The sequence below is a fragment of the Polyergus mexicanus genome, unplaced genomic scaffold (genome assembly GCF_030449975.1).
Source record: "Polyergus mexicanus isolate NDT 795.1 unplaced genomic scaffold, iyPolMexi1.0 SCAF_18, whole genome shotgun sequence".
Taxonomy (NCBI): Eukaryota; Metazoa; Arthropoda; class Insecta; order Hymenoptera; family Formicidae; genus Polyergus; species Polyergus mexicanus.
The window spans coordinates 888522-916426 of record NW_027223338.1 but is presented as its reverse complement, the minus strand read 5'-3'; the positions used below and the strand labels follow the sequence as shown (position 1 = coordinate 916426).

Sequence of the window (27905 nt, the reverse complement as noted above, 5' to 3'; positions counted from 1 at the left end):
CGATATATATATATATTGTATAATTATTTTCACTAAAAATACTATTGATTTATTGGTACATAGTAACAATATTTATTTGTTTGAAAAACTTTTATCTCTTTCTCTCCCTGTATCTGATATTATATACACGCATTTATAATTGATTAAACATTTGTTATTAAATAAGAAGAAAGTCTAGAGAGTAGTAATTTAAGTTCCCACTCATGAGCGAGTGTTCGCGCCATCTGTTGCCGTGTCGTAAAAGTAAATGCGAATCACGTGACGACTATCTACCGGAAAGCCACGGATAATACGTATTTGAAGGTTATAGACTGAATTGTGTTTGGAAACATTTTTGAGCAACAGATATACTCGCAACTAACGTAAGTGTTTAATCGCTATAAGAAAGACGTAGACAAACGACCACGTAATAAATTTGTTTGATTATCGGTGAGATATACATATTTTTTTATATTTTAGGTTATGGGGAGAGCGTGTTGCATCTTGGGATGCCCATCTGGCGGAGATGCCCCGTCTCATCAGATTCCCAAGAATCCGATCCTTTTTCAGAAATGGAAAAACATGATCTACTCTGAGAAGATTCAACATCTGACCGATGAGCAGATAAGCAAATGTGCCGTGTGCTATCGGCACTTTGCCGACGACGATTATCTGGTGACGTTTAGAGTGAGGAAATTGAAGCGCGGCATTGCACCTTCTTTAAACCTGCCAAACAAGCCTGCTACTAATAATGGTAAGCCTAGTATAGTTAAAATAGAATCGGAAACAGAAATGGAAATGTCCGACCCGGAAACAAGCATGTTTCTTGAAAATCTGAAAACGAAATGTCAAGAACCCGAAACGGAAGTATCAGAAATTGCATTATTCGAAGATATTCCGGAAGAAACTGAATCCTATTTTCGTAAACAGCTGCAACAAATTTCACCAGATAAGCATAACGTAAAAGAAAACGATTCAAAGACGGAAGCATTTAAATTGTGTTGTAGAAAAAAAGCACTGAAAAGAAAACAAAGAAAATTGATGGCCAAGAAATTAGTATTACTTCGACTTAAAAAACAAGCCGAACAATATGAAAAAACACCTACAATACAGAAGCTCTTATCTTCTTTAACACCTACTGAAATAGCATTAGCCAAAGCCAAAATACGAATGTCAAGATATTTACCAAAAGTATATATAAGAGTATATTATAACATCGCTAAGAGAAAAGCTCTTGGCCAATTATAAAATTTATTTGAAACAAATGTCAAAACTGAGAGGATGAGAAATTAAGATGCGCAACCTATTATCTCATTCCACATACGATGGAGAGATGAAGGAGGCATGCGATACATTATAATATATAACTGATAGCTATCAACAACATAGCAGGAGCTCGTATAAGAAAGAAAATTAATTATGTCAAATTTACCATGATAACATAACGAGCACAATCTATTGTAAGTGCATATTTTCATATTAGATAATTAAATACAGTTTACAAATTATTTCTATTAATAAAAGAACATACGAATTATGCATATATATATATATATATAATATATAAAATATATATATATATATATATATATATAATACATGTATGTAAATCAGATATGACAATACTGTCCAATATATATATATATAATTATTAAGCAGCAATATATAATTATTTAATCTTTGTTTTTTTAGATGACTACAGAATAATAAATGTACTGGATATGATCTTATTACATAACAAAGTCGCAATTTATTAGAGATTTTTCTCTAAACAGATGGGAAAGGTACAAGTGAAAACGAATCGCATGCAAAATAATCGTTCGAGCATTGTGTCGACACAACGGTGGATTTACTGTATTTTTAAAAACGAATACATGAAATATACATTTATAATTATATATATATATGTATAATTGGTAGAAGGATTATATTCTCCGAATATAGACCTCTGAACGCTATCTTATCACTAACGACGTCGTAAAGAGTATAACGTATCCTCTCTGAACACATAATCTTGACGGGGATTATTCTGTTGAGCACTTTACTCGTCAGTGATATATCTTTTTCTTTTCTTTTCCTTTTACTACGCGAGAGAATCGCTATACTGACAATAATACGGTGGTCCGCGTTTAGGAAACGCGCCGATAAATACTTATCTGCGCGTAATCGATTCCGCGGGACGGGGGGGAATAAAACCGATCGAATTGGTACAAATTAGAAGTATACAGCAAAGATACATCCTCTTTAGGATCGGTTGTCGTGTGCGTGAAATATATTTCGAGCGTAACACACATCAAAAAAGTCATTCGACAAATTACGTTGAAAAATATTCTCATTTATACATTTATTTTTATCTATACATCTCTTATCAATTTATATTTTGAAAAGATGCTGCGTATATGTATTTTATTTTCTTCCTCTACATCCATATACTAATTACGAAACACTGCAATTTCAAAATGTATTCGATCTCAAAGAGAGTCAGTGTGCTTTGTCATCTGTATATAATTAGGAAATACATACTTTCCCTTTAGCTGCGTGTAATTATTATGTTATAGAACGCGCGTTAGCTAGCTTCACACTTTCTTCACATTGCTGATTCCTTTTCACGTAATTCGACGGTTTGAAAAATGCACCGAGTAGAAAATTACTCAAGTTCTAAAATTTCCACCAAAGATTCCTCTAAGAATTTTTCAGCGTTTTCGCCGTAGATAAATACAAGAATGCAACAATTGAATGAGAAAAGGAAACAGTTGATTTAAGAATAAGATTTTTCGAAATTTATATTTATTGTTAATATTTCGATCAATAAATTAATTGATCATCATTTCGCGTATTAGCCTAATATATTGTAATTAAAGCCAATAACAGATAAAAAGATAGAATCTTCTTTCGCTCCTTACAGCACGATGAGAAGGATCAAGAGAAGATATAATGAACTGTGACAGACGAGAAATATATTGGAAGCGAAATTGTCCTTAAAAATCTGCGAATAAAGATCGCGTAGGAGATATCTAAAGGGAAAGCGCAGAAACAAAAAAAAAAACAGAAAAAATATGAAATATTATAATTGTACCATAGCGGCGTGTTTATCCCGACGCCTTTAGGCCCTGCGGAATAATGTTCGGGCCCCAAGAATTCAATGGGGGCTCTGAAATAATCGGGGCATCTCGATTCTTCCGGTCGTGAAAAAGTTCCATTATTAATAGTAATATATATATCTCGACTGAGAGTTTCGTTTTATAAATACAAACGGTTCGTAAAATAATGGAATAAAGGACCCGAGCCCATTCTATGACGCCTAAACGCGTCCCTGCGCAATACAAGACAGTTTGTGCGTTGATACTCGATAGTATACAATACATATATATTAGAGAATCGCCCCTCTTGTGATGAACGCGCGTTCGGACGAGCCATGAGCGTCGATCAACATCAGAATGTATATTAATTTGATTGTATGTCGCCTGGGGCACAATGTTGACCGACCCTGGTATTTATGACAATCGCAAGCGTTGTATTTTCAGCGATATACGAGCGCGAGACGAGTGAGCAATATCGAATTAAACGGACAAGCTGAGAGCGCATACAGTATCACTTTGTTCAATATCAACTAACGTTTCCTAGTTTGACTAACGAAAATTTCGAAAGACGAAGAAACACAAATTTCCTACATCTTTTTTACATCCATTTAATTTAAATGACAAACGTGATATTTGTGTGAAAATAATGATGATCAAAATAACATTTATAGCATATACTTGGTCCAGCGATTATTCGACAGATAATCGTCGCTCGTTATCGATCATTTCGTATTTAAAATCGCTACATTATACTGGCGATTAAAAGCCGCGAGTGTGGTTTCTCGTCCAAACGCGTCTCTACTTAAACGAAATATGTGTCGTGCGCATCACAAACACACATCTATCTCGATACGTGTAAATGATTGTCCGTGATTGTCCATAGTTGATAGAATAATCACACTTCGATATCATTTTATTCTTTATCTTTGCCTGCCTGTTTTAAAATACGCGAAAAGAGGGAGTAGAAGAGCGAGTCGATGTCACCCGATCGCTTCGTTACTTTCTCCAAATGTGTATCGGGGTGTGCTTAACGTTAAGGACACTTAACTTTGTATAATCTCTTATGCAATTAGTTAGAATAGTATGACCACACGAAAATGAGATTCTTTCGAATCGTAGACGTTTCATGAATGCTCGGAACGAGATCGATAAAATTTCGGCGCTTTCCGATTCTCTCGCGCGATTGTGGACGGGAAGAATCTCGCCGGATTAAAGGATGGAAAATTTTACACATAAAATCCGATACGAATACAATCTCATTTTCGATTCTACTTTCTTATATTCAAGAAATGATGTTATTTTCCAATATGATTTTCGTTGAATTCCAACATCCTACATTTCGACGCTTAACAAATTTGAAAAATGAATTCTCTCTTCCTTTCTGTCTTTTCCCTTCCTTCTCCTTCTTTTTCTCTTTTCGCGATGATTTCTATTTATTTATTTTGAACGCACTGTAAGATTTCCCTCCACCATATGTGCGATGACATACAGTTCGAAATGGAATTAATTAAAAATAAGAAATGGAATTAAGTAAAATTCATAACATTTAGTATTCATTAGACTATATAATTAGTTGCGCTAGTGCAAATGAATTATTATTAACTATAGACTTTTTATACAATTTTTTTATTATAATTTTTTTTCTTTATATATCATATAGAATGGATTTTTCTCAACTATTCTATGTTCACTATATGACGTAATTAGAAAAAGAGAGAGAAAGAGTGAGAGAAGAATTTTTATCCTACAGTGATTTTATCAATTTAAATTTACGATTAATTTTCCAATAAATAAATCTTTAAAAATGAATCTTTTTAGGATGTAAATTCAAAAGATCATGGAATTTTATTTCTCAAATATTTTTGCTGTTTGAAACGTTCAGCGTTTCTCATTCTTTGTGCAAAGAGATTTCTCGACTTCTCATTTCCATCGTCATGCTATAGAAATCGAGATTATATTCGTTCTCGGCAATGCAAAGACACAACTCTCCGAAAATTATATCAAAATACTCGGGATCGAAGAGATCGTTATCAATTATTCGCGGACGTATTCATAATCAGGCACCGAAGGATCGAGCCGAGCTAAGATACCTGTGTACGTGAGTGCGTGAATAATGGCCTCTGCGTTTATTCGTTTTGCAATCGAAAGGAGCAAGGATGTTGTCCTTTCTCGAACCGTCATCAGTTATACAATACAATCGAACTCGCCGAAATTCGTATCAATTCGTTTCGCGATCAGTTCCTTGTTGTTAGACGAGGTGATTGATCGCGCTCGAGTACACACCTTTCGTTAACTACACATTCTCTTTCCGGACACGTATATGTATATCTTACTTACACGGAAGAATATATATCCCGTGACCCGTTGGTATCAGATAGAGCTGTCCAACGAAATATGTTGCGAACGTGTAAGATTCAGATTTCTATTAATCTACTTTTCATGATTGACAATTAGTGAGCGGACAAAAAAGGGAGACAGAGAAAAAGATTTGTACGCGCGTACAAGTTATCGGAGAAAAGTCACATCAAAGATAAAAAAAAACGAAATTTAAACGACGCGAAAAGTTCTTAAAATCTTATTGCTACTAAAATCCTCGAAACGCACGCACGTGCACGCATCACGCGACCGAACACGCACACGCGACATACGTGACATGCAAATATTATAGAAGAATCTTTGATCGCGAGATCTAAGATTTTTCTATAATTTATACGTGGCTGCACGTAAAAAGAATGCTATCGCGAGCGGGAAAGTACTTGCTCAAGGATTTACTTTGATTTACATAACAAAAGATTATAAATATTAATTTGTACAAATAATTATATATGGATTGTCTGACAGCTTGCCCGCCGAAATTTTTCGAATCGAGAATAAAGTAATACATTTATCAAAAGAATACAAACTTCAGAAATAAAATCGCATGTGAATTGCGAAATATATTTTATTCACTCCTTCACGCGCATATGTAATTAACAATAACGAGAAATATTTATTTTCAATAAAAAGTATAGCATTTTTTTCACGCTTGATCAATTGCATATACGCGGCAATGAACAGATAAAATTATTATCGATCATAAGTAATATAATTTTATTTCTTAATTTAAATATATATTAATTGCGATCCATGTACGACAATTTAATGGGCGGTTTCGTTCTGCAAAATACCGGTTATATTATGATGGAAAACTCAACCAGTTACATATATATATATATATATATATATATATATATATATATATATATATATATATATATATATATATATGCGTGCATGCGTGCGTGCGTGTGTGAACCCCATCTCAGACGATGTATAATTCTCGATAAAATTCAAGGTAGAAGTCTATCTACAATTTTATATATCTCGCAAATCGCATAATGTACATATGTATAATATATGTATTTTACTTCCCCATGCGTTTTCTATGTATTACACGCGACACATAAAATAATAAATAGAATAATTTGTCGGAAATCTTTTCTATCGTGAATTACAGATCGTCTAAAGTGGACTCAAGTTATCCTGATTATGCCTGAGTTGTAAAAGCTATCTTAAAATTTAGTGATTGTGTAGTGCAACAATTGACGACTGTGACGTGTGGCTAGACTCGCGCACACGTCGTTATATTTTTATAGATTATTACATAGACAAATATATATCGACGAGAAAAATATTTATTTCTTTGTCTCTCCGTACGTGGCTAAGATATATATATATATATATTAATTTTTGTATTTTTCTTTTCTTTTTCTTTTTTTTTTTTTTTTTTGGTACTGTGTGTATTTACTTCTATAGGAAATGTCTCTTGTCGATATAGAGGTTGTTTCAGAAGTCGCAATCTTCGATTTTTTTACTTGTGGATATGAAATATGGATTAGTGATGTTCTTAGCTCACAGTCCACGTTCGAGATTCAGTCTCGAGTTACTTTATGTCACCGCTTTATGGAGTCGATTATTGACGTTTGACCTAGATAAACGAAGTTCAGAATCGGACGGCATATTGAGATTTAAATGCGCGGCGAGAATGTAATTTTTAAAATAATGAATTTAAAATTATTATGACAATAAAGGTAAAATAATCAAGAAATATATATAACAATTTATAATTAATGTCATCATTTATCATTAATTATTAAATATTGCATGTTGAAGATTATTGTATATAAAATATCGAAATATTAATATATATTAACACTTTATCATCAAGCATGCATCATTAATTTGCGAGACGCTTTAAAAAATTATGCTTTTAAATGCCATTCGCAAAACAAAGGTGTTTTCTTGACCGACAAGTTTTTTTTTTTTATTATAACAAGCTATATGTTATGCGTCTACTATTCCATTGATCATCCATAAGATGAGCAGAGAAAATATTAATATTATCTGAAAATTCAACATCGATAATTAACAGTATAATACCCGGATCAAATTTTCGGAGTTGACGACTTCTGATACACCCTGTATGTCCATTGCTCGTTATACATGTCTTCCCCGCTAGAACCGCATATCTCTGAATTCTCCATCGCCATTTCGTTGACGGCAAGGGTAACATATAGGGTGCGAATACTAATCCAGCGAGGAAGAAGAGAGGGATTTCTCTCTCTCTCTCTCTCTCCGAATTAATTTGCGGTCATCAATTCACGATCTTGGCCGCCGAAGAATGTACCCATGTATGTATAGTAGATCTCGCGTGAACGCGGTTGAAATGCGCGCGAGAACCTCTTTCAGTATCTCATTAAATTTGCACGTACCTGCAATATCCTTCTTCCTTTTTTACATCTAGTTTCACTAACTCGCAATCTGGGCTTGCTATCCATGGTCGCGTCTGTTGCCCGAATCCCGAGGCTAATTAGAAGTGAATCGGCGTCGTCTCGCTTGCTGAGAAGTGCTTGCAAGAGTCACCGATGTGATTCCTCGTTATTCAGCTCCTTACGATTGACCGAGTGTGCGAGTGGATCGGCGTACGCTAGTTAGAGACTCCACAACTACCACGATCTTGTTCGACCTTTGTTCAGTGACGATCGTTGGCACTTCACGCTTCGGGCTGTCTATTGAAGAATTGGTACTGCAACAGGGGAAAGAGAAGGGAGGGAAGTCCCTTTACGGCTTTGCCGTTTCTCGTACGGTGCAGCGCGAGGCACGTCACGAGAATAAAAAGGAACCGCGATAATGATCGGTCTTAGAAAACACGATTTTCGAAAGAATCTCGTTGAATTCAAGAGATAAGCGCTCTTATAGAAATTTTTTACAAATTGAAATTTCCGGATTTAATATCTCTTCCATTGTGTTAATCTGAATTTTTTTTCTCGAACGCAAGATAATATTCTTGCATCTTTTCTCATCTTGAAAAAATAATTTATTTGCTATTGAATCTCCATAAATGTCAGAAAGAAAATTACAATTTTTTATTGTTTTTTAGAGGAAGAGAAAGAAAAAGAGAAACACGAAAAAATATTAAATTACTAAATTTTATAATTATGATACAATTAATTATCGTCAAGAGGAAACAGTTGAAACTTTAATTTTTCTTTCCAAACTTATCGCGTTTGATTATTATCAATTACAAAACTGCTTTGACCAATATTTCGATATCGCACGACGGTTTCCCCCAATTAATCGAAAATAGAGAGAATCTAATCTCTAAGGAGAAGGTGCGTGTGGGAGTGATCAGACGGAGAAAGAAAGAGAGAGATAGAGAGAAAGAGCGGCAAGCACGAACGGAGCAAAGTCTTAGCGAATATCCTTACACTGTAACGGAGGGTCAGTGGGAATGCTGTCCCGGTAGCTGGAGTGATGGAGAAAGTGTTGGTGGTGGTGGTGGTCCGTTCAGGTTCAGGCAGATGGGGGGTAGTTGTCTTACCATGCTGGAGCCAACCTGCTGCAGTAGCCCGATCCCCTGCTGCGACGACGTCGAGGATACGGATGGCCGTCTCGAGCCGCGAATACTGCTTAAGCTCGTACTGAGCAGATATGGCACGCTGCTACTCGTGATCGGCATCCCGCCCCCCTGCGAATAGATTCGATTTGACGTTGAATCAATTACACAGAACTAATTACTACAACTTACTTTTACTGCGTGAATAAACGAGGGACATTAATCTTTCTCGAATTTTTTTTCGGAGTTTCTGTATAAGTCGCAAATCTACGCGATTTTATCCTCGTTAGCACTCGGCGCATTAGTTATATATACCGCGCGGCGATCAATTAATCTAATTAAATTAGACTCCGATTTATTTCTGTTTTACATCGTGTCGTATGATCAATAAAAAGGATTCGCTTTTATAAATGGCAGGTAGTTTTCCGATTGTTCCAAAGCGCACGCAAAAATGTCACTAGGTCACGTTAGTTTTAAACTTCGATGTGCCTCATTAAGTGCTAGATAAAATTACGGGAGAGTTATCGAATACTTGAATCTCGATTCTCGAAATTGAGAGAACGGAAGGGAATTATATTGAAAATTTCAATCTCACGTTTCATTCATCTTAAGAGTATCGTTATACACCTCCGCGTTTTACGATTGCAAGCATTTCAACAATTCTCATATACATATATTCATTCTTTTATTCATTTACTACGCGATATTTATCTGTTACGCGTTCTTTTACACGTTACGTCATTGCGTGTCGCGTGTCAACGATACGCTTCGCCCCGAATTAAAGTAGGAGCGGTAAATGCGGTACGTGCAGTCCATCTTTACATATGTAATATATATGTACCGTAGGCGGAGATAAATTAATGTTGGATCCACGTCGCTCCTGGGGACCGGTGCTGGAGTGTCGACGGATCGGTAGGCCGCTGCCGGGCGTCGCGCCCGGCGAGCTCGCACAGGACGGCGCTATCCGTATCTTCGGTGTCATCAGGGTGTTGTCCGACAGGCGTCTGCTCGTGAACGTGTTGGCAACTCGTAGGAAATTGTTGTCGTTAGCCGACGTTGAGGTAAACCATCCACCGAACATCGCTAAACAGAATCATCCGATTCGGTTAGATCGATCTCGTTTGCGCCTCGAGACGAGAGATATCAAGCCTCCGAGACTCGCTTAATATTTCATATTGGAAAGCAGGGAAGGGAGAGAGGCGCGAAAGAACTAGCACATTTCCACTTACCAGCCATCGAACTTTTCCGCGCCATATTTTCCGCAGACGCCGTTGATATGGAACCTACGTGCGGAGAAATGCTCTTTTAGTATCATAAGCGCGGGTCACTTGATCCCTTGGAGGACCGTTATCATAAATATTAAATAAAGTTAATGGACGTGTTCTCCCTCTGTCTCCTACCGATCCCATCTCGCTACCAAGAGACGGAAAATTTATTAAACCACCATTCACAGTTTAACTAATATTTAGAAAAAATATCCAGAGTGTTAGTTCGCCGTAAAAGAAAGTGTAGTAAAAAAAAAAATATCGAAAGAACACTTTTAGATATTAGGAGTGAAGGAAATGTTAAATGTATTACGAGTCAAAAAATTTAAAAACTGTGTAAAACAAAATTGCCCGTAAAAGCTTTAGAGGTTTTCATCGAAATTTAGATTCGCGCGTAAAAAATGTTGGATGACGGTAAAAAAGATGTTTGATATCTGCTGATATTTTTGTTAGTATTCGCACCGATGCTATTCTTCCTGGCCATATCCTCTGCTGATGAGGTCTTACGTTGCTCGATACGTAAATTCGGAATGTTGAACGTCGGCACGTGCACATTATCGGTACTATACTGATGTCGCAGGGGTCGATACTTGTCGGGACTCGGTAGCGATAAATTGTCGAGCGTCAATTTGTTCCTCTGATTTCTAGAATGACAGAAATGAGAGAGAAAGAAAGCTCAAGCTATTACTCGGTAAATTCTATAGATACATTATATCGACAGACATATCGACAGATGCGCGATATTAATTAATTGATAGCTCCGCCATATTTATTAATTATATTATGTAATGTCCGTTATCGAGTTAAATGGCGTAAATAGAATCATCGTTTCGGCGGAACAATAAGCGCAACGAGTTATTGGCGATAAAATATCGATCAGTATTTGCTTTTTTAATAAGTAATTTTATTAACGATTACTAGACGTGTATGAATAACGCATTAATTTTACAATTGAAGAATTCTGCAATTACTTCGCACACGCCATTAAAGATACGTACAATGGTACTCGTTTGTTCTCATAATAATTATCAGAGAGAATCGTGTTATCATTGACCCGTTTAACCGACACTTTTAATTACACCGCTCGCTCTTAATGCTAATTGTGCTTGCCTCTCAATGTTGTTCAACATATCCTGCAGCACCTCGAGGAGTAGGATGAATTGCTCGAGATTCAGCGCCGGATTCACGGTTTGCGGTAGCAACGACGGCATCGCGTGCGCCGCCATCCAATTGACAGACAATCCGTACTTTTTGTCGGTGAGCATCAGCCTATAAATATCTGAATGCAAACGGACGAGAGCGATTACCTTTAGAGTTGTATACCGTTTGTCTCTTCTTCCTTAAAACAAACATATCTGTCTCTTTGGTACACAGATCATTTATTCCCTTTTTTTCCCCTCGTTTTTACGTTTTATTTTTCCTTTCCATGTTATCGAGAACAGGATCTTTTCCCTTACTTCATTATGGATTAAAATGGTCTCTGGTCGATTTCTTTTTCCTTTCTAACAGGCATTTGATCCAAAGAAGCTGTTCTATTGAAATATCTATTGTATATTTGTTCTATTGTATATTTGTGGCCGAGTTTCATATGATCAATAATAACTGCGCTTGTCTCGATAAATAATCGGTAATAAAATAATTCTAGTAGGGTAAGTCAGGCAGTAAAATAAAATTTTGAATCACATTTTTTAGCATTCGCCGAGACAGTAGACGGAAGAGAGATATGTATTATTCGTATCCTCTTTATATCTCGTTTTATATAGAAAGAATTTAATGATAAATCTTTTGATCTCGTAAAACACGCGAGTAGTCGATGGTCGTCATCGAGAAAGACTTGTACTAGGTGCGTGTTTACAAAGTACTAGACCCACGTTTGTGTGATACTCGCTTTTACTTCACTTACTTACAACCCGCACGACGATCTCGGGCTCCTGCAGCTTGACTTTGCAGAGCAGCGGTAGGATGCAGTCGATGATCTTCTGCTTCTCGAGACGGCACAGAATACACGGCACCACATCCATCAGTACGCGCGCATCTGCCGAGTTGTTTTCGAAAGCGTCCAGCAGCTTCGGCAGCACGACCTTGTGTATGGCATCGTCCTCGAGATAATTCGTCACGTGGGACACAGCCACGAACGCGGCCATCTAATGACAAACAGAGATTAATCGTGTTATTAATAGAAAAATCTTTTAGAGACACAAAAATTTCTTAGGTGGTGATCCACGATATTCTTAAATCACGAAAATCGGTGTATGAATGTGGCATCGACGATTTAGAAGTGTAGAAACTTACAGGAAATTAAGAATTTTTATATCTAATTAAAAATTCTTTAAATTTCTTAAATATCAGAATTTTTGACTTAGCAATGGAATTTCCTTAGTTGCGTTAGATAAACATATTTTTCGACGATGTCCAAAGACTTTTTCTCGTTCATATATCATGAAATTGATCGTTTACTTACTCGTACTTGAATGTTGGAATTCTCGAAGGACTTGTACAGCATCGAGAGGACCTCGCGCTCGTAATCCTGAGGCGTCTTCTCCAGGATGACGTGCAGATTCTCCAATAGGGTCACGGTTCCCTGGATTGACTTTCGATTGGTGAAGAGTGGTCTGCGGGAGAGAGAGAGAGAGAGAGAGAGAAAGAGAAAGAGAGAGAAAGAGAAAGATGGAAGAGAGGTGTGAGACGAGACGTGCCTATCTCGCGCGATCTCGCGCTCATTTCCGCCCTTGTTCTCGTACGTACTTGAGCGTGGGAAATACGATCTGGTCGTACTCCTCTTTGGTGCTGTTCTGAACGATGTAGAGCATAGGTTGCAGCACGGCCGACAGGACTTCCTGCGTCTGCAGCTCCGCGTGAAGATACGTCCAGATGTGCTGATACCAGAGTTTCTGCAGAAAATGTTCGCGTGACACGCGCGAAAACGTGCGCGATTAGGATGGGAGTTTGCTCGTTCACGGAGCGAGCGAAGTCAAATTTACAACTGTTACGTGGAGAGACGCAATCGCCATATATAGTACACTAACTTCCTGTGTATTCTATAATTTTCTCTATCAGGATGTCTAATCAAATGTCCATATATTGTACATACATTCTTGTGAAAAAATTCCCTGAAAATTCTTTGATCTTCCAGATATTTTTATTCAAAATTCCAGGTAAAGAGAATATTTTAAAGATTTTCCGGTGCAATTCTTTCTAAAATAAATTTTTTTATCGCGTGTATTTTCTTATATTTTTCATTTATATAAAATATAAAGGAAAAGCAGCGCTTCTTATTTGTTCAAGTTTCAAGTGCTAGATTTGTAAATGTACGGAGAAATCAAGATAATAAAACGACTCCAAAATAATAAACAAAATTCTATAGCGGGGCTTGCGACTTTATTATATGAACACACAATAATTACTTTTAAAGTCCTGCTTCAGAATATTGTACGGAAAAAAATGGAATAAGATAAAACATTTTTCATATACGCGGTGCATAACACTTTCATTTTTTATCACTAAAAATTACTTTAATAAAGAATATATACTGCATATTGAATATTTTGTTAAAATAATAAATGTATAAACAAAGAAAGAGAGAGAGAGAGAGAGAGATTTATAATATATATTTTAAATTTTTAAAAAAATTTCCCGAGTCTTAATAAAATGACATGAAAATTCCCTGATTTTTCCAGCTATAAAAAAGAATCCCCGAGAATTCCGACGTTTTCTGATATTTTCCCCATTTATAAAGTAAACACCCTGTCTATTTTCCGAAGATGGGGTAAAAAAATTCGCAACCCCTCTATGATTTTATTACAAAATGAGCTGCGGGAAAATTATATACCGGCAAGAAAGGAAAAGGTATCGTCATTAAGAAATTAGGGAAACTTGAAAACGTTTTTAATAAAAAAATAAATTATAAACAATTACGATTCTAATATTTAGATTGTAGATTTAATTTTTCGTCCCGGATGTTCTCGTCCCGCAAGTTTGCCCGGAATAATTAACGTCGCAGTATTCGCGCGTATACCTTTGGCATATAGGGTAATAGTTCCCTCAGAGTCGTCGTGTAAAAGTGCTCCTTTTGCGACACGTCCTTCATCTTGCTGACATCGAGAAATTGCAGGGCGTGCACGAACGGGTCCCGGAAGAACTTGATCATGGTCAATATTTGCGCGGTAGGTCTCTGCTCGGGATCCTTGTGCAAGAGTCGCGTTACGGCTTCCCGCAGGGGTATCGGTACCAGTGGCAAAATAACGGCGACTTGATCGTCGAGCTGATTGGCACGATACAACAACAACATAATGCTTATTTAGTCTGAAAAATTATTTTTTTAGGAGACTTGAATTTTTTATAATAAAATCATAATATCGAAATGTGTTGCTTTATAAGACGATGTTGGTCTGTATAATTATTGTATATTAATTTGCGGGACAGCAGGAGAGTTAGCTGTGCGATAGTGTAGGTAGTCTCGGTGGCTCTTTAAATATTTTTTGGCAATATTGTAACTGCCCTTTTGAGAGTTGAAATATATTGTATGAAATTGCGAATTGAAGCGTAGAATGCAGTAACGAACTATATACCAGGTCGTTCTAACGAAAAACAAACGCAATTTGAAGCTATCGGATAGAATAAAATCAATATTTTTTTATATAAACAAATAGGTATCTCGCAAAGAAAATTTTTGCAGATAAATTGTACAGACATGCTTTTTTTACTCTCCAATTTCGTTAGCCAATTATGATATACGATTGCAGTTGTGCGATACAATTGCAGACGTGCAAGGTGGTAAAAAACTCAATAGATAAAAAATATGTAACTAAAGACTGAAATTTATTTATTCAAACGTCTCAGAGAGATGAAAGATCTTTGCGAAAGAAAATCTCTCCGTGTGTCCCGAGGGTTAAAATCCTTTAAAAGAATATCCGCGAGATCCTTCTCGACGTTTCTAAAAGAATTATCTCGTTTCCGTCTTGCGGACAGATCAACTTACGGTCTCTAGTTGCTTGAGATAATCCGAACAGCTGTGATTCGCCTGTATCAGCGGTCGGCCCTGATTGTAGATCGCGCATATCGTCATACCGAAGCTGTACATGTCGCTGGAAAAGCTGCCGAGCTTCTTCTGCTGCACCTCCGGTGCTGCAACGTGTTGCGTTACAGACGAACCCGGTATACGAGGGGCGGGAGGGTAATTAGCAACGCAAATTGAGAAAGAGAGAAAGAGAGCGTTAGCCGGGAAGCTGTTATCAATAATTCTTGCGTGACTCGATCGAGAGACACGGGATGCAAAGTGGCACACTCAGTTTATCGCTAAAGTTCGGAGATAATAGAGTTTTCCGCATAAATCCAATCCCATTAATGCCGAGCTCATTTCTCTCTCGCGTACGTAAATAAACTCTTTTTTATGTATACGTATATAAACAGAGAAAGCCGTAGGGAACTCGACGGGGCTTCCATGGTCAATCTCTCTTCCGTTCTGTTCCTTTTAATATTATCGAATCCGGTAATACGTTTGCCTTCCGCCTGGCAGTCATTCAATTTATTATTATTAAGCCTTTGCCACTAGATCCAGATATCGATATATTCTATTTTCTACTATAATTATAAATAACGATATATTTTATCGCTATCGTATCGTACAAAAAAATGTGTTTGAATTATTGTGAATGTTAAATTGTTTGAATTTTTTCATTATTAGTCATCCCTATTCTCTGACATGCTTATATACGAACGTTCGATTGAAATGTATTCACCGAGCGGTTTAATTCAACCAAATTACAAAACGCAGTATTGAGTCGTTATGTTATTGTAACGGCTGTATAATTAGATTCCTGTTTTCATCGTGCATTTAAAGTTAAATACGACTGTATAATACCCAAGATTGCTTTATCTGATGCGAGAATCGCGCGGGAAAAAAGCAAATATAATCGCGTTTGTGATACTAAACGCATACATATTCTTGAAAAATGTAGATTTTTATCTCGCTAAATAATCTTTTAAATTCCTTTTATAATATTCGAAAGAGATGAAAAAAAAGAATCTCTATTTATAAAGACGCCATATTCAGAGTTTCTATTTGTAGGAGAGCCTTTTCTATTTATGAAGAAAATCAATTACTCGGTTTCAAGCGAAGGCTCGAGAATGCATTTAATCGCGTTGAGTGCCAACGAAATATATATTCATCGATTTTAGTAATGTCTTGTAAAGTCGAGTGATTCGAAACACTGTTACTGAAACAGCTCTCCCAGCGTGTGGGCGTACGTTAAGGACACAGTCATACCCGACACCTCACCTATGTAATCGAGATTGGGCTGAGTCATTTTCGGCATGTGCTTCGTCCACGATTGCACGGTCATTGGTACTTCCTTGGCCGCCTCTAATAAGAGCAAAACGTATTCCGAAGTAACAGATTGCATTATGCTATCTATTGATATCACAGTCTGGCGCATCATTTATTTCTTTCTATTATTAGCCTTTCTTTATACTCTCTAAAACTTATATACAATAATTTGACAAAAACAATTTTCTCTTTAACTTAATAATATAAATTTTTATCATTATATATATTTATCAACAAAACGTTTTATCATATTGGGAAATTAAAAAGAAAACAGAGTGACGTATAATCTTAATTGAGGAAAAATGACTGATTGACAAAAAATGGCCAAACTTTGATTAAGGAATTTATCTTTGATACGAGGGATAACGAGATTGTGCAGACTCACCGAGAAACTCGAATCCCGACAACTTCCACGTGCCCCTCTTCGTGATGATGATACTCGTCGGACAAACGTTTCTATGAAGAAATTTACAGTTGCCATGAAGAAATAAGAGAGCCTCTGTGATCTGCAAAAAAAGAAAAAAAAAAGTAAAAAGTTTATACATAATAAATCGTGACTGGACTGCGAGAATATATATTATTTTTCTTTCACATAATATTTCTAATAATTTTATTGTTATTTTTACTCCGAAGAATTTCGATATTACTTCTCCATGATGCTTGAATCAAGTTAGTTTGGTTTATTTACTTTTCGCCAAAGATATGATTGCAGATCCGAGTCATTAGGCCGCGTTGCCAAACGCGATTACTGTTACACGGTGACGTAAGTTCAAGTCGTAGTTTGAAGGGAGTTAAAGGCATCAAGTATTCTATTACGCTTCGTAATACATTCTATTATACGAGAGCTACACCGAGCAGTAGCAACACCGTAACGGAGTTGATTTCTCGCAGTTACAACTAGAAACTCATTTTTGAGAAAATTCGCTCTCTGATCATCTTCTCTCTCTCTCTCTCTCTCTCTCTCTCTCTCTCTCTCTCTCTCTCTCTATCTATCTATCTATCTATCTATCTATCTATCTATCTATCTATCTATCTATTTATCTATCTATCTATCTCTGTCTCTCTCGGTCGTACACGCATGCGTCTGAATTCGACTTAATTTTTCGCAACGTGACCCCGTTATTGCGTCTACGCTATGATTGTGCGTAAACACAATGTCACGGTCGTGCATGCGTACTCGTGTTTCGAAATCTGCCTCTTTTATTCCGTGCAAAGAGATCGATCGCGTAATTTCCGCTCCGAATAGCGAAAATCGATTATTTTCACGTTAATTTGACGCGATTTGACATTTAATTTCACGTTATAATGTGTATATATATATATATATATATATATATATATATATATATATATATATATATATATATATATACGTACTGCGTTCCATCGGAGCGATACATCGCGAGGATAATTTCTATCAAAATTCCATTACGCATATGATCGTATATCTTTCAGATATAGAAAGGGAAAAGAAAAAAATATTATAAAACGACATAGGTGAAAAAGAAGAGCTTAAAAACACGCCACGTTGGTTCGTTATGCCCATAGTCTCGTTTTACACACTTAACTGTTAATGGACGAACTCCATTATCGGTGCCCCGTATTTGTGAAGCCGCGAAAAGCATAATTATCGTCCGTGTCTCTATCGTGAAAGTAGAGACAAGTGAAACAAATAAAATTTACGAAAATTTGTTTATCGGAAATATTGTGGGCAAGAAAAGGAACCATAGCACCATCCGTTAACGTTCTTTTCCTAAACAGAAAATTGTCTCTTTTTATGTCATTTGTATTTTTTAATCAATACGATGTTAAATAGATAATTATTTTTTTTATAATTTAATACAAAATAGACATTTTTTTTAAACATTAAATTACTATTTGCTATTATCTTTACTACTAAAAAATCAATTCGATAACTATGTTTCTATTTTATTCCAATTAACCATCAATGAAAAATATTTTTGATCGTTTGAACACTTTTAAAACGCATCATATTTCAAAAATAACGGAGTAGCTCCCATAAAATCAAAACAAATAATTAAAAATAGATTTAAGAAGCGATATTTAATGATAAGCGCACGCGAGTATCTTAACGGCAAGCTATTACATTAGACATCTCACAATATACAAAACGCAAATCGCGAACATAAATAACGCAATATATATAACGATCAAAAATTAAACATCTCAATAATAAAAAACAAGACGCGAATCGCAAATATAAATAACTGTCAGTATAACTAATCAAACGTTTCTGTCCCCGACTGGACTCTCTTCAATGATACAATAATGAGTACGTGATACATAAAATTAATCAAATCATATTTCATACTTGAAAAAAATTTAGCAGTATTCTTCGAAATAATTCACTTTTAATATACTTTCAATGTCATATAATTGGGCCTTTTGAACAACGCGCAAACTCTGATCGACATGCACTTATACTTATTTTTCACTAGATAAATCATGTGTAGTAGTAATAAATATACATGTGTAGTAAATTATTAAATATATCTCGAAGAATACATATATATACATGTATATATATATATATATAAGAACAATTTTTTTTAAAAAGAATTACTTTCTACCGGGCAAGTTTCGAGATACGTTCTATCTACCTGCAAAAGTCCGTATTTAATCTCCAGCTCGAGCAGCTCGTACTCCTTGACGAAGGTTGAGCGATGGTGGCTCATGGTCGGCGGATGGTTCTGCTTGCCCATCAGCCCCGAGGATTGTGCCGCGAGCGTGTTTGCCAATTGCTCCTTGTACGCTAGGACGTTCGCCAAGCTGGCTAGAACCGGCTCCGATGCGAAGGCCAACGTATCCGCGCACTCCTCCACTTTGTACGCCTATATCGGTGTCAAATATAGCACATGGATCTATAGAGGATGGCTCGTAAAAAATAGTCAAAAACGCAATAATATATATTTATACATTTCGACCGAAAACCTTTCAAATAAATTTGCGAAACTCGTTGCCATTCGTTTCGTTTCCAAATAGATTCTATTTCCAATTGTATTTGGCTATGTGGGTGGGTGTTTATGATACTTGGTGTATATTAAATCCTTATCTTGTTAGAAAGAAAGCGGTAGAGATCATATTTCTTTAGCTTCCATTATCGTCTTCTCTCTCCGCCGCTTTCCAGAAAATTGTTCTTCTTTTAATTCTTCTCTAATACTTCTGCGATTAATTTTCTCATAAGACATATTTTTTACATTTGTAAGATTTCTCAAAACAGCTCTTAAGCGAGAAAAAAACGATAAGATAAGAATTAAGAAGAAAAATATATTAGTTTGACGATACTTACAAGAAAAGCTATACTGTCAGAGAAAGTTGGAAAATAAACTTATATAAAGACTACCTGTATGCGTGCATGTGTGTGTGTGTGTATCCGTCTTCACCGAGACTTCTCTCGACGAAACCATTTTACAGTTTGATAGTCGACTTGTGAGATATATCCAAATGGGAAGAGAGAGGGACAGGGGAAATTTCTCGCACTTCACCTTGGCCTATATATATAATACCCGAAGGTGGCGCGCTTATATACCTGCAGGAGCTTCGGATGCGAATATCGTTCCATCTGAGTGGCACCCGCGCGCAGAATATCCGTGACCGTTTCCCTGCGTTTCGGCTTGTGCAGCTTCTCCACGGAACGTTTGTCGAACAGGAAGATCGAGACCTCCTACAAACAAGCAATCCCGTTATTATCTCACATGTGCTTTTCTCGATAATCGCAAGAATTTATCTTCTCGAATGAAGCGAGAATGGTTTCGTTTTTCGTCCGGATATGAAATCGCACGAACTTATCTCGTTCTCACGTTTAAACCCTTCGATCACTTTCACAATTGATTTCTCGCGAAATATCGAATTGGATTACCTCTAATCCACGATCCAATCGCCTCCTTGTCTCTCTATCCAGACGCTATCGTTAGAAAGACTGATGATTGAATCGCGCGATTAAGGTGTTAATAACAAACATCTCGAAAGAAATCGATCTTTGGCGATAATTAAGTTCTTTATCGCAAGTATTGCTTTCATTTTTTTATTAAAAAAAAAACTGCAAAGTTTTTCTAGACTTTCGCGAATATTATTCCTAATTCAGAAAGAGTTTTGATCCAGTTTCGCAGTGGAAAAAATATATTTCTTAAAATTTTGATATTCAACTATATATACATATATTCATCTTTTTCAATAAATTTCACACAAATCTTTATGTGCCCTTTCATATTCTGAAAATAGTTTTCAAGTATACATATCTTGATAAATGTACTGAACGACATTCAATTGTCAAAACGGAACTTTTCAATAAGCATTTTACTTCCAGAAAGCGAAGGACTTTTACATTTTATTCTCAATAAATCTTTCGCTCTTCGATTTACGATAAAACTGCAATAACATTCCATCTCATTCGGAGATTGACTTCTCGTGATTAGATACGAATTTAGAGGAACGAGATATCGAAGATATTATCGTCATTTCTTTTGCAACGCTAATTACCATTCTGTCCTTCTTCCGGTAGCCGTCGTAGATCCGCCAGACATTCTCCGGTCCGGCTGTGGCGGATTGCTTGCCGATCTCGTATGTGCTGCGTATCGGGTCGGGTAGCAGGTCGCACGGTGCCGTGCTACTGCCTCTGGATTTCGCGAACATGATGCAGCACCAGGAAGCGAAGGCCCCTCAGTGAATCAACGTCGACCTCTGTTTATTATCTGTCAAGCCAAAATTCACGTCGAACGCGTTAAGTCTATCTACTATTCGTTAACTCGCCGGAAGGGATAAAGGGTAGGCGAAGGGAAAAGGTAGCCTACTGGTTGTAATATCGTGAAAACAATCTCTATATTTGCTCGTGACAAATGGAATATCGCAACGGTATATTCGCGAGGGATTTTCATTTCTCCGTATTTAATATATAATATGAGGGAGATCGTCGAAATTCGCCAAAGTTACGTTGATTTTAGCATAGATTCTATATATTTAGATATAATTAATTAGTTAATTCAACGTTGAAATTATATCGAAATACAATAATCGAAGATTTGTCAGCAATTTATACTATTACAATGTCGATTCCATCAGAATTTCAATTTTGTTTCAATATTTGGTTTTCGACGTTAGTACAACTTCGCGTTAACTATATATTTCTGACTGGATAAGAATTACATCATGATTAACGCATTGAGGCAGACCTATAGATATTTAATTTTGAGCTCAGTTGCGGACAAAAGTCCTTTTAATTTAAATTGCAATCTATTCGATTTCTACCTATTCATTTTTCAGTTCGATGTTTCATTTTTTCATTAATTTTCTTTCCAACAATTCTGTAATATAATATATCCATTTTGGAGATATATTTCCATTTAACAATCCCGCGATAAGAATTGTTTGAAATTTAAACAGCATAAATAAGTTTGACAAATACTTAGCGCAATAAAAAAAAAAAAAAATTATCTAATATTAATTTTGTATTTTATGTATATTTTTACTATAATTATAAAAAGCAGCCGAATTTGCTTTTCCAATGACAATAATAATTATATATTATTATTTTATACATATATATATTTATTTCACAAACTTCTATATATTATACGTAAACTGCTAACACGACTACGTCTCATATATAGTGACATGTGAAACAAGGGCAGCCATTTACTATTGGGCAGATTGAAAGTGTATATATAAGTGTATATGTAAGTAAGTGTAAGAATATAATTGTGTATTGACCCAACTCGATATATATATATATATATATTCTGCCTAATTATAAATAGCTACTCTGCTTTACATATCACATCGCTATTAGCAGTTTAGGTATAATATACAGAAGTCTGTGGATTTTAGATATCATCATAAATGCGAGAAAATTTCTAAAAATCGACGATAAAAAAGAAATTGTTGAGTTTCTGATGTTCGAGAGCAAGAAAATTCAAGCTTTTAAATCTTGAAATTCCTTTAAATCTTTCCTCTTTCTTAGATTTTAAGATTTCTTTAAAATCTTTAAATTTCTTTCTCTCTGTCTTTACACCTATCATCTTGTTCCTCCGATAAGGCAATCGCGAAAATTAAAAAAAAAAAAATTTCTTAGAATCTAGGGATTGAAGAAATTAATAGGCGGATTCTCTCGAAGGAATTGAAATCATATTTAATATCAAAATGTTTGAAAAATGTAAAATTTTTCAATCGTTCGATTTATTTTTTCGCATATTCCTCTTTTTATGTCATCGCGAGATAAAATTTATTTTATTTTATTTAACTTTCTAAAAGATGCGCGCTATGATTTATAACCAATTACTTTCTTTTTTTTTTGCGAGGATTTAATCCGGGAAACCTTTGTACTTCGTGATTAATTAAATTTTCACTTTGCAGTCATATGTTGCACAAAATGTCTAAAAAAAAAAAAAAAAAAACTACGACCTCTTCGAATCGTGAATCGTATTTATCTACCTAGGGGTACTATCGGGTAGAAACTTTTTAATTATCGACACTGAAAGTTCCGTTCCAAAATTAAACGGGAATGAGATTTCGTTACCTATTTGCAGCTCTGCGGCTTAATTTGCAAACTCATTGTTTCATCCATGAATGTTAAGTAACCTCGTAAATATTGAACATATATAAGCTCAATATTGAAACACCCCTGTGATTTGCAATGAAATATTAACCGTTTACAATCGTTTGCAGTGAAATACAACTGTTCATTGCAACTTAAATATTCATACAACCAAACGTCAAAAAATGAGCAAATTATATTTTTACAAAGGAAGAAATATATTCAAACTTTTTTTTTTTACATTTGTACTATAAAGAAAAAATTAAATAAAGTTAAATGTACATGTACAATATAGAATTTTCAAAAGGGAAATCCAATGCGTGATTAATACAATAAATAAAAAAGAATGAAAGTGAGAGAAGGGGAAAGAAAGGTCTCTCATCACATTGACATTTACTGTCCACGTTACCATGACCCCGGCCATTTGAAAAATATAAACTCCTTTTTAAAAAAGAAATCGCGCGATAAAGACTATAAATTTTTTTTTATAGTACTTGTCTCTCTTCATAAAATTTTTATTTTAATATTCGAAGACTTTTCAACGCTCTTGTCCTTCAGGGAGGGAAAGATATTCGTGTGTTATTATTCTCTCGCATTTCTTGCGTAGGAGTGAAGATTGTAGTCGTAGATTTTCTTGACAATGTAGAAATACGAGCTTTCGAGTGTCGTTTTCAGAATATTCGGATATAATGAGAGAAGATTAGGAGTCCGAAGAAAAGTCGACGCGGTGTCGTCGACTATTCACGCCTAATCGCTCGGAAACGCTCTCGTTAGTCATAGATCAAAAGGAGTCAGTATAATATTCGAGCCGAGCTTAGAATCTGAGGTGCTTATGTACAATATAACGATCTAAAAATAATTTATTTCGCGACGAAGACGGCGTATAAAGACGCCCGTACATACATACACATAGCCGGGAATCAAATTAATCGAGATTTACGACGATTCGTTCTGCGATCACTTCGTTCATTAAATGAGGTAAATATATATATATACTTATCGTTAATTGCTCCTTATATACCTATATCTTATACAGTCAATATGAAGGTTTGTACGCGAATTTTCTATTATATTTTTATTATACTTAGATAAATGTAATCAAAAAATTTATTACAATTACCTGATCATATAAATAGAAAACGAAATTTAAAAAAATTAAATAAAGTTAAAATGTGTACGATATAAAATGAGCTTTTTCAAAATGAGGAGATCTCTTCAATCGTGTGTGGCTAAATAAAAAAATGAAAGAGACTAAGAGAAAGAAAGAAAGTCTCTCATCAAATTGATACTTATTGTCCACATTTCCACGATCGATTACCTAATTATGATTAGAAAAAAAAAAAGAGAGAGAGCGAATCTTATATTCTTATCTTTTTAAATCGACATTTATATTCCGTGTGTCTGCATTTCACTATAAATAATCATTTAAATATGAATTTTTAAGAAAGTATACTTTGTGTAAAAAATGTGAGGAGTTTAAATTCTCTCCATAAAATTTAATTTCCGATATGTCGAATCTTTTCGGAGATATCCAGAGTTGATCTTTGTTTTTTATCATCTCGTATAAGATTAGAGATCGTTTTCGCGTGCCTCTCCGAAATCATATCGATCCTGAGATGACAATAATACGATTGACGCCGTTCATTCCTCCCACGAATATTTGTAATCGAGAATCGAAGGATCGATATTATTCCGAAATCGTGCTCGCTTATCCGTATACATACGTAGAAGCGCGGGAATGACCTTTGACTGTGTATACAGTGTGTTTGTTTCGATGAATTCGAAACGCGGTCGACGAAGCATTGAAGAGGATTCTTTCTCAAAAACAGTCAGTTAACACACGGGATACGCGATCGAGAGTATCGGGAAATCTGTCGAAATTCATAACAGTTCTCGCGTTTCAGTTTGTTTCATTACGCCACGTGCGATTAATCGCGCCAATTTATACGCTTATTGTTAATTACATTAACACTTATTATACGCGTTATTATAAGAAATTTTCAAATACTTTAAGCGAATATATTATATTTGATTCTGATGCGAATAGAAGAAGAGTGCCTAGATTATAGATATCGCAAGATATAATATTTATAGAATTTAATATTCATAAGTAAATATAATCAGAACGAAAGAAAAAAAAGAGAGAGGAAGAAAAATGTCGAATGGAAGAGAGAACGATATATTTCTCTCTTCTTTGATTCTCTCTCTTTTTTTTTAAGAACTTTCCATGCTGGAAATATGATTTCTGATAAAAGCGTCCCTTGCTCCATATTTCGTGCATTCCCCTTCCTTCCTTCCACCGTGAGAAATGAGAGAGAGAGAGAGAGGCATTCCTCTCTTGTCTCTCGCGCTCTCGCTCTCAAGGATTAACGCACGCGATGGTAATTTTAATCGCGTCATCACGATGACGAACTGGAACGAGGGACCATAGGTTTTCGTCAGATTGACGTTAACGGGCGTTATCCGCTTCGGTAAATCGATATAAGCGCGAGCGAGAGCCGTTAACGTTAGCAAGCGCACCCCTCTAATCGCACCCCCGATCTCGGGGAAGCTCGATTCTCCCCCGCGGCGACGCGTTATCCTGTCGGATTCCCGGTGTTGACCCCAATCTCGCCCCTGTTATTCCCGCGCGTAATCCTTCTCGCGCACTACGCGTTTACGCGAATCCTGCAGCTAACGCGATCATAAACGCAGCCATAATGGGATCCCGATATCGTTAAGGAAGACCGTGACCCGCGCGAAATCCCGAGGAGCTTGCAACGAAATAATGCACGATTAAACGTAATATATATATATATATATATATATATATATATATATATATATATATGCATGCACATATAAACATACAGAATAGAAATATACGGGAATGTGAAATACAAAAAGCGATAGACGGCGTACGAACGAATAGACGGACAGGCAGGGAGCGCGAGAGTGTGTGACTCACCTGTTGCCGAACGATATCGGGAAAGGCGTGAGATAGCACACCACCGCACATAGGCTCTCTCTCTGCGCCGAAAAGAGGAGGAAGAGGAAACGGAAGAAGGAGACACACACCGGTAGTGACGGCTGCGTCGGCGACGACAACGACGACGACGACGGCAGCGGTGGCGGCGAACGACGACGGCGACTGCGAGAAGGGTTAATCGCGAGAAGTTGGCGCGAACTCGCGAGCGAGCAAACGGATGCGACGCGCGTGGCGCGCGCGCGCGCTCTCTATGCACGGCGGCGGGAGTGTGATAGCGGGAGGGAGGGGAGCGAGGGCTCTCGCGCTGACAGCGCGCGCCTCTATGTGTGTGTGCGTGATCGTGGACGCCGCGCCGCGGCCGACGGGATGCGCCAGATGGTGTGTCGCGATCGACGATGGACTGGCGCGATCGGAGGAGAAGAGGATCCTGTTATCCTGTAAACAGCGATTCTCCCCCCGCCTCTTCCTCGCCCCCGCCGTCACCGCGGTCGCTCCAGCGGCGGCGTATCGCCGTCGACGGCGACGTCGACGTCGACGCTGACGACGGCTGTGGAGGAGGATCACGCGCGTGCGCGCGCGCCCTCCGCCTCCTGGCTCTCCGCCGGCGCCTGGCAGGTCCTCGCCCGGCTCCGAGCTCAGGGTGTAGGCCTCCGCGTTGCCTAGAAATTATAGGTCTGGGTTGCAGGGTAGATAGGTTGGTAGGTTGGTAGGTTGGTAGATAGGTGTTGGATATATACGCGGGGGGACGTGGATATGGGTGAGAGAGGCGAGAGAGGTGTATGGGGGATTGATGCGGGATATACGGGAGTTTTCCTCTCTCCTGCCGAAAAATCTGCCTGCCTGTCATCGATACGCTCGACCGCCTCTTCTACCCCGATACGTCACATAGCGTCATGAGCGATTGTTCGTTGACTGGCCGACTGGCTCTGATCCGACTCTAATTGACTTATTAACTGAATCACGAATCTGACGAGGCCAAATCGATGATCCTCTTTGGCACTTTGGTTTGAGCAATCGCGCCGAAAACTTGTGATTCTCGTCATAATTTTTGTCTTAAACGTCTCGATTATCTTGAAGTTTGCGTTCTTGCTCCATTCATCATTGTCGTGATGCAAAACTTTAAAACGTGTTTACATCATTAATCGGCTTTGATGCAATATAAAAAAAAAAAAATACAATTTTTTAATTTTATAAAGTATACTTGAAAAATACATATAAGATTTAATAACGTAAAAATTATATTTCCATAATATTTTGACGCGTCGATTAACGAATAGGAACTTGTTTAAAAATTTTTTTACGAAGTTGGAATTTTTATACGACGCAATTGAAGAGTTTGCGAGGGAGGGGAATGAGGGACGCGGTGCAAAAAAAAAAAAAAAAAAAAGCGATACGAATTTGAAACTTGCATGAATATATTACGAAATCGTGTTCGAAATAAGTCTGGCAAATTAAGGGCTCATCTCGTTCCTGCGTTGAACTCCTCGGATCTCGTTGCGTATATACTCTGACGTCACACGTACCGCTCCATCGGAAATACGAGTCACGGTTTGTATCTATAACTCTCCGCATTGTAGCAAGTTTGTTGCGAGTCGACGAGCCAATCAATGAACCGATCTAATTTCGTCGTGATCGTGCTATTGTGCAGCGTCGTCTATTGTATATCCGGCCCGATCACATCTCTTCCCCATGAATCCGTTTTCCCTGACGATTGTGACGGCGTGTCGGCCGACAAATTTGTACGTCCCAATGACATTTCGGACTCTCTCGTAAAATCACGCCGGAATTAATCGCGCGCGTGTTGTCGGCTCGCTTCGATTGTAATTCAATTGGGTACAATTATGCGGAGAGAAACCAATTACG

At 36.9% G+C, this 27905-nt stretch overlaps 2 protein-coding genes across 3 annotated transcripts; one reads left to right on the top strand and one right to left on the bottom strand.

Moving 5' to 3' along the window:
* The first annotated feature begins 268 nt into the window (after positions 1–268).
* LOC138941012 (uncharacterized) lies at positions 269–4651 on the top strand. The gene is made up of 3 exons (XM_070310273.1): positions 269–362; positions 460–1439; positions 1672–4651. Exon 2 carries the CDS (start codon positions 463–465, stop codon positions 1225–1227), a length of 765 nt encoding a protein of 254 aa, XP_070166374.1. The 5' UTR covers positions 269–362; positions 460–462; the 3' UTR covers positions 1228–1439; positions 1672–4651.
* On the bottom strand, positions 1792–26441 carry Bma (SCY1-like protein bma). 2 transcript variants are annotated; one of them, XM_070310271.1, is made up of 17 exons: positions 26022–26441; positions 21025–21236; positions 20075–20209; positions 19146–19376; positions 16910–17030; positions 16477–16560; positions 15178–15323; positions 14215–14460; positions 12945–13090; positions 12661–12811; positions 12103–12343; positions 11310–11478; positions 10662–10843; positions 10164–10217; positions 9776–10017; positions 8807–9066; positions 1792–8124 (listed from the first exon to the last, which is right to left on the bottom strand). In XM_070310271.1, exons 2-16 carry the CDS (start codon positions 21175–21177, stop codon positions 8821–8823), a joined length of 2547 nt encoding a protein of 848 aa, XP_070166372.1. In that variant the 5' UTR covers positions 21178–21236; positions 26022–26441; the 3' UTR covers positions 1792–8124; positions 8807–8820. The 2 variants fall into 2 exon arrangements, with proteins under 2 accessions (XP_070166372.1, XP_070166373.1); XM_070310272.1 differs by having other exon boundaries at positions 8920–9066.
* Between the last annotated feature and the right edge of the window lie 1464 nt (positions 26442–27905).